Below are 6,928 nucleotides of genomic sequence, written 5' to 3' on the forward strand. Positions count from 1 at the left end.
AGATCCCAGGATGTCAGGCCTGGGAGGGCCCTAAGGACAAAGGATATTGGAGCTAGAAGGAATCTTAGCACAGGGGATGTCAGGCCTGGGAGGGCTCTTAGAAGTTATCAACTTCAGTCTCCTTATGATTAGAGACTAGGAACACCCTCAAAAGAAGGAATCCACATGAAATCCCATAGTAAGTCTGGCAGAGCTGGGACTAATATTCAGGTTTTGGGACTCCCCCACGCCACCAGACTTTCTAGTACTACTCTGGGGGGCTCTGGGCATGGGATGCCGGCCCCACGCTCCCATGTAACACTTCCAGGGTCAGGCTCTTGGGGGCGGTGGGGGGGACCTGGGCTACCTGGGAAGTGCGTGTATATTCCTCGTAGAGCAGGTCGTATTCTCGGCTCTTATCCTGATACTGCTGATGGTAAACTTTCAGCTGTTCTCCAACTGCCTCCACACTGTCCTCCTTCACCACCTGGTCCTGAGGGCAGGAGACAGACATGGAGCTTGGGGGCCCTCCAGAGCAGGCCCAGCCCAGGCCCCACCACTCTGAGAAGGCCCTAAGGCGGCTCTAATGGTACCCAAGCTAGCAGGGTTACTGCAGTTAGCATTCAGTTAGCAATTTAAGATTCACATCATTCTTTCTTTACAGGATCTCATTTGATTGAAGGAGAAAATGAGGCCCTGCCCCAAGTCGCACAAGGAATCAGAGGCAAAGCCAGGACCAAGAACCCAGGCCTCATGACTCCTGGGAAGGGCTCTTTCTATCATTTCAATCCAATCCCAAAAGCATTCATTAAGTAGCCCGTAGGTTCCAGGCGCTATGGGGGGAGAGAGAAAGCCTGCCTTTAGGGGGCTTTTATTCTGCTGTCCAAAACTAGACAGGATGGAGGACAGAGTGTCTTCCAGGCACGGGGGCACAGCCAGGACAAGGGTGCAGGGGTGGGAGAGAGCACAAATGGACAGAGCGAGAGGACATTCTGGAGAACAGGCTCCAGATGCTACGATACTCTCCCCTCCCAGGCAGGACCCCATCCATCCGCCCCCGGCACCTGCTGATGCTTGGACACGGGATAGAGCAGCCGGGTGTCCAGCTTGGCATTGTACTGGGCCAGCGACTCGTGTCTGTAGTGGGTGATGAGCTCCACCACGGAGCCGAAGGTCAGGGGTTCCGAGAAGCCGTACTGCCCGTCTCGGTGGAAGACTTTGATCAGCTTGTTGTTGCCGCCCTTCCTGCACGGGGTGGGCCGGGGTCAGGGCGTCCATGGACCCCTGACCCCGTCCTGAGAGCTGGATGAGGCCTCATCGCTTCGGGGTCTGAGGTCCTCTTTCACCCCTCCGGCCCAGCCCCCTCGAACCCCTCATCCCAAAATGTCACGGGGGTGTTCCCCCATGCACAGGCAGGGAAACGGACAGCTCCAGGACTCACGCTCCCTCGGGCCCTGCTACCTGAGGGTCAGGGTGTATTCGCCCTGGATCTTGCTAGATGCATCCCGGACTAGGAAGGTGCCATCTGGAGTGTCGCGAAGTTTCTCATTCACCTCCTCCCTGCAGGAGCGGGGAGGGGGTCAGATCTTGGGCCAGAGGGACCAGGCCCCGGCCAGATGCCCACAAAGTCCCCCTTCTGGGCCTCTAGCACCCCTCAGCCTGCAGAATTGGCCTCATCCCGGCTCCAGCCCCATTCACCACCACCCAAGTGCTCTCTTCTAGCTCCGGATCGAAAAGTCCTTTTGATGGCCTACACCATCTCCACAGACGGACTCCCACCCCACGCCCATTACACAGAGGGGGAAACTGAGGCCCCCCCAAGTTCCTCTCATCCCCCACCCTTTCCCACAGTTGGCAGCTTCCCCATTACCTGGAAATGTCACCCCAATACCACTCGGCTTCCTGGAGAGGGGCGTTGCTCCCATTAGACAGGCTGCCAGCCTGGACCTTGGGTTTGGGAGGTTTTGGGGGTAGGGCTGGAATCAAAGCAGCCTAAGGTCAGACTGGGATGGCGGGCCCTTGGGGCTCTCCCGCATCAGAGCCGGGAGGGAAGGGCCCTAATCGGACAGAGAAGAAAACGGAGGCCCAGAGGGGTGACACGGCTCTGTGTGTTAGGAGGCAGGAGGTGACTGGGTCTCCCACACTCAGCGCTCCACCCGCCACCCCAGGCTGCTCTTCGGAGGCAGACCGCTGGAAGAAGAGCGGCAGAGGCGAATGCTCTTGGCAGGCATGAGGAAGGGGCCCAGGGACCGACCACAAGTGGGGCTCTGAGGCCTTACCTGGAGGGGGCGGCTCCTGCTCCTCCTCCTGGTCCTGCAGCAGCATTTCCAAGAACAAGGCCGAGAAGTCGGGGCTCTGCTCAGTCCTGGGGGGCAGGAGGAGCAAGGTCAGGAATAAGATGCCAGCTGCCAGAGCACTCCCAAGGCCCCGAGACATGGGGTGGGGGGGTTCCCCTGCTTCTATGCACAGGCACAGGGTCTCTGAGCAGCCTGGCACTCGCATCTCTGCACACCTGCATCTGGTTACGTGGGCACAGGAAGGGGACCTTTAATCGGTACAGGGAGCTCCCAGAGAAGGAGAAGCCCCTCCAGCACCTTCCCTGAGACCTAAGGCCTACAGGGTTGTCTGGGGCACTCGACAGCCAGCTCTATCCATCAGGACTCCCTCATGGCCCATCACATAGATCAAGTGGGAAGCTGGGCAAATAGAGATGAAGGCAAGGGGAATGTGGAAGAGAGGAACAGGCACTGTGCAGCCTCCGAGCTGAGGCTGGACCAGGCACCAGTGATAAGCAAACACGTGTCCTTCCTGTGGCTCCCTGCTCATCTCCTGCCCTCCCTCCCTCTGTCCATCATCCGTCCTTCCTCCTTCCTTTCTCCCTTTTCTTCCTTCCTTCCCCCTCTCTCCCTTCCCTTCCTCCTTTCCTCCCTTCCTTCCTCTCTCCCTTCCCTTCCTCCCTTTATTCCTTTCTCCCTCCCTTCCTTCTCTCCCTCATTCCTTGCTTCCTCCCTTCCTCCTTCTCTCTCCCTCCCTCCTTTCCTCTCTCTCCATCTGTCCTTCTATCCCTTCCTTCATCTGGCCATCCCATGCTCTTTGGTCCTTACGTACTTACCCAGTGGCTGGCAGCCTAAGCAGGAGAGGTCCAAAGATCTCCCCGAGGGCCCTGGGGCCCAGTCCGCTGCCCTGGGCCCGGGCCCGCTGGGCCACTCTCCCCAGGTGCTGGAGCAGGAAGCGCAGAGTCAGGGCATTGTGAAGGGGAACCACGGGGGGCTCGAGCGCCGCCTGCAGCTGCTGTCTTCTCCACCCCGCTGTTGCCGCCGCTGCGGCCGGGCTGGCCGTCTCTGAGTAGGGACGGACAGGGTGTAAATCCCCGGGGCCTGCTCAGCCTCCCAGACCCTTCCTCAAACCAACCCCACAGCCATGGGCACCACAGCTAGGCTGGCCCGAGGTCATCCCTCTCACCCCCTGGGGACCCAGGCTCGGAGGCTAACAGAGCCAGATCTGCTCCCCATGACTGCTGGGACGATGGTGGGGGACTTACCCTGTAAGGCATGGAGGATATCCCCATGGGCTCCAGGGGGCACAAGGGGCCTGGGCAGTGCTTGGAGGTAGCCCTTCAGGGCCTCGGAAAGGGTGGTCACGTCCCACTGATCTACATCACTCAGAGTCCAGTCTGTCAAGGGGTCAGGAAGAGGGGGGATGGTTGCTTCCTGCGCCAGGGGCCAAGGGGGACCCCCCCTCCCAGCTCAGCGCCTGAGCTCGAGCCCCCACCATACCATGAGCCAGAACCCTGGTCTTCTGGAGCTCAGGACCCAGCCCTGGGGGCACAGGCCCCCCCCCAGGCCCTGGGACCCCAAGCTCTGGAGGAGGAGAGAGGGAGGGGGACCCCGAGGAAAGGCAGTCCTCACCGATCCTCGGGGGCCGCGGCTCAGAAGCAGACGGTCTGTAGAGCGTGTCGCTGTCCAGCCCTGCAGAAGGAAGGCCCGAGTAACGTCAAACAAACAAATCCAGGGAGCTTCTCACCAGCGGTCAGGCGGGGGCATCAGAAAGAACTGCGGACGGCTTTCTGAGGGCGGGCGAGCTGGACGCGATGGGGACGAGCACCAAAGAAATCAGAGAGAGGAGAAGGCGCTGCTTCTTAGAGGGAGAAGCAAGACCAAGGGGAGGAGAGGCGCCGCGGCTGGAGCTCGGACAGATCTGGACATTCCAGGAACAGGGCTGAGCCTGGAGTCAGGAGTTCAAATCCCACTTCAGACACTCAGGAGCTGTGGGACCTTGGAGACAGTCTCTGTCTGCCTCAGTTTCCTCATTTATAAAATGGGATAATAAAAACACTTACCTCCCGGGATCAAGCGAAATAATCTCTATAAAGGGATTAGCACAGTGCCTGGCACCCAGGACATGCTCTATAAACACTTATTCTCTTCCCTCCCCACTTCCAAGGAAGGAGGGCCTGGGGAGGAGCCTCTGCCTGAGGCCTAGAGGGGAGTCGAGGGGTCTCCTGGGCCCAAACCACCCTTACCTTTTCGTTCAATGGCTTCCACCAACTTCTGAAGGATGGGTGGTGCCACCTCGGGAGGCACAAACTGCTCAGGCAGGTCGGGGAGCAGGGCACCTGCTGGCAAGAGAAGAGATGAACTTTACTGCTAGGAAGTGGCTGCCCTGAAGTTCTGGGGGCTGAGCCAGAGACCAGGCTGGAGGCAGCACCCAGAGAATGCAGGCCCTCAGCTCTCTGATGGCGGGGGGTCGGGATGCTAGAACACCCAGCCAGGGCAGAAACCCCAGCACCAAGAGCAAGGGTGAGCACCCGGGTCAGTTCCTAGACCAAGAGTAAGATTCAAGAAAAGCCTGAGAAAACAGTGGACGCCTTAAAGCTTAATGGAAATAAGTCCTCAGGGCAGTGAGGAGGCACAGTGGATAAAGAGCCAGGCCTAGAGACGGAAGTCCTAGGTTCAAATGTGGCCTCAGACACTTCCCAGCTGTGTGACCCTGGGCAAGTCACTTAACCCCCATTGCCTACCCTTTACTGCTCTCTTACCTTAGAACTGATATACAGATTCTAAGATAAAAATTAAGGGTTAAAAAAAAAAAAAAGGGGGGGAGAGAGAGAAAATATGCTCTCCAAATAGCTCACGTGGATGCCCCTTTGATGGAGAGAACAATCTTTGGGACTGGGATCCTCGTGAAGCTCCTAACTACTTTCCATTTTAGGCCCCTTCCTAATCCCTTTGTTAACAATAATCCTCCTCTTGGAAGGGAAAGAAAATGAATCATGGAAACATAGAAAAGATTTTAAAATAAAACAAAATAATAATCCTCCTCTTGATTTTTGGTCCCTGTCTCCTAAAAGCTCTCACTAAATTTGTTTCTCATCATGACACTCAATTAGATTTCAGATGGTAACATCCACGTCTCCCACCTATAACCCCTCTCCATCCTCTGGACCAAGCCAGATGCTTTTCACAGGTTTGCCCAGGGCTGGCAAAATTGCCCACATCCCTAAAGAAGCTCCAGAAGAAGAGACCTTTGCCTTCCCCCCCCCCAGATTTCTGGGCTTTTAAGAGAGGGACAGGAATAGAAGCAAGGCCTGCACGTTCTGAAATCTTGTATTTTTCACCAGTTAGCACACACTGATTAATTTTATTATTCTGGCTGTCAAGCCACTGAGCCACCCAGCTGCCCCCTCTGACAGGATTCCTAAAAGTGGTTGATGAGGTAACAATGTAGATGGAATTTAGCTGGATTTTTAGCAAGAGTTTAATAAAAAATATCTCATTCTTCTTGGGGAAAGAAAAAAGAAAAAGGGACCCTATTTGGAACTTTGGGGATGGATGACTGTGGGCAAGTCAGCTTCTTGGGGACTCGGGCTCCTCATGTGTGAAATGAGGGGGTGGGATGAGATGACTTGGCCCTGTCAGCCCCTGGGCATGCCAGGAAGGCTCTGCATCCTCCCTTTTACCTCTTCGGTTTTCCTGCCTTGCAACCAGTCTGGGCTCCGAGTCTGGGTTGTGCAGGAGGCCTTCCTGGCCAAGATGACCTTCCTATCCTCTACCTGTTGTATACACCATTATTGGCCTTGTTATCTCCCCCATTGGTCTGGGAGCTCCTGGAGGACAAGGCCCATCTTTTTTGCCTTTCTTTATACTGTCAGAGCTTGGTACACAGAAGCACTGAAAAATTCCTTGCCTCTGTGGAAGACCACCAAGGAGGAGGCATCCACCACCCCTCCAAGAAGCCTATTCCACAATGGAAGAGCCCTTCTGCTTACAAAAGTCGTCCCCAATATCTGGTCTCTGCAGCTTTCAACCATGGCTTCTGGGGGCAAACTGTACAAATCTAGTTCCTCCTCCAATGACAGACCTTCAAATACTTGAAGACGGCCGTCATATATCTCCTCTTCTCTGTATTCTTTTTTCCAGGCGACAATCCCCCAGTTTTTTCAATTATTTTTAGGCTGATAGGGAACAAGGAGCCATCAAGGGGCACAAATTGTGAGGACAGCAACCTGCTCCATGTCAGGAAACATTTCCTAACAACTAGAGCTGTCACCGAGTGGAACAGGCCTTCTCTGGAGGGAAGGGATCCCCCTCACTCCGGGTCTTCAAGCAGAGTTTAGATGGCTCTCTAGAGAGCTGGGTAGGTTGAGTGGGGGGGGGGGGGAGGGGAGGGTGTCGGTCTTTTTTAAGGTATGAGCTGAACTAGATGGTCTTTGAGGTCCATTCCAAGATTCTCTAATTCTGGCACATCTCTGATGCACTTAATAAAAGGACCATCGGATTTAGAGATGGAAGGAAACAAGAGAATATGAATAACTAGAGCTGGGGGGTCCCTTAGGACTCGGGCTATCAGATCTCGGGGGACCTTTAGGGCAGAGAATGTTTGAATTAGGGGGGCCCTTAGAGCAGAGAATGTCAGAGCTGGGAGGGAGCTTAGAACAGAGAATGTCAGA

At 55.7% G+C, this 6,928-nt stretch overlaps 1 protein-coding gene across 1 annotated transcript; it reads right to left on the reverse strand.

Moving 5' to 3' along the window:
• Nucleotides 1-346: 346 nt before the first annotated feature.
• LOC123256515 (phosphatidylinositol 3-kinase regulatory subunit beta-like) lies at nt 347-4,594 on the reverse strand (the record flags this gene model as incomplete). Its single annotated transcript, XM_044685114.1, has 9 exons — nt 347-472; nt 1,044-1,224; nt 1,441-1,539; nt 1,850-1,955; nt 2,259-2,344; nt 3,092-3,320; nt 3,521-3,652; nt 3,888-3,947; nt 4,502-4,594. Coding segments are annotated over 9 exons (1,112 nt in total), but the record flags the coding sequence as incomplete, so codon positions are not given.
• Between the last annotated feature and the right edge of the window lie 2,334 nt (nt 4,595-6,928).

Source organism: Gracilinanus agilis, unplaced genomic scaffold (assembly GCF_016433145.1).
Source record: "Gracilinanus agilis isolate LMUSP501 unplaced genomic scaffold, AgileGrace unplaced_scaffold60067, whole genome shotgun sequence".
NCBI classification, from domain to species: domain Eukaryota; kingdom Metazoa; phylum Chordata; class Mammalia; order Didelphimorphia; family Didelphidae; genus Gracilinanus; species Gracilinanus agilis.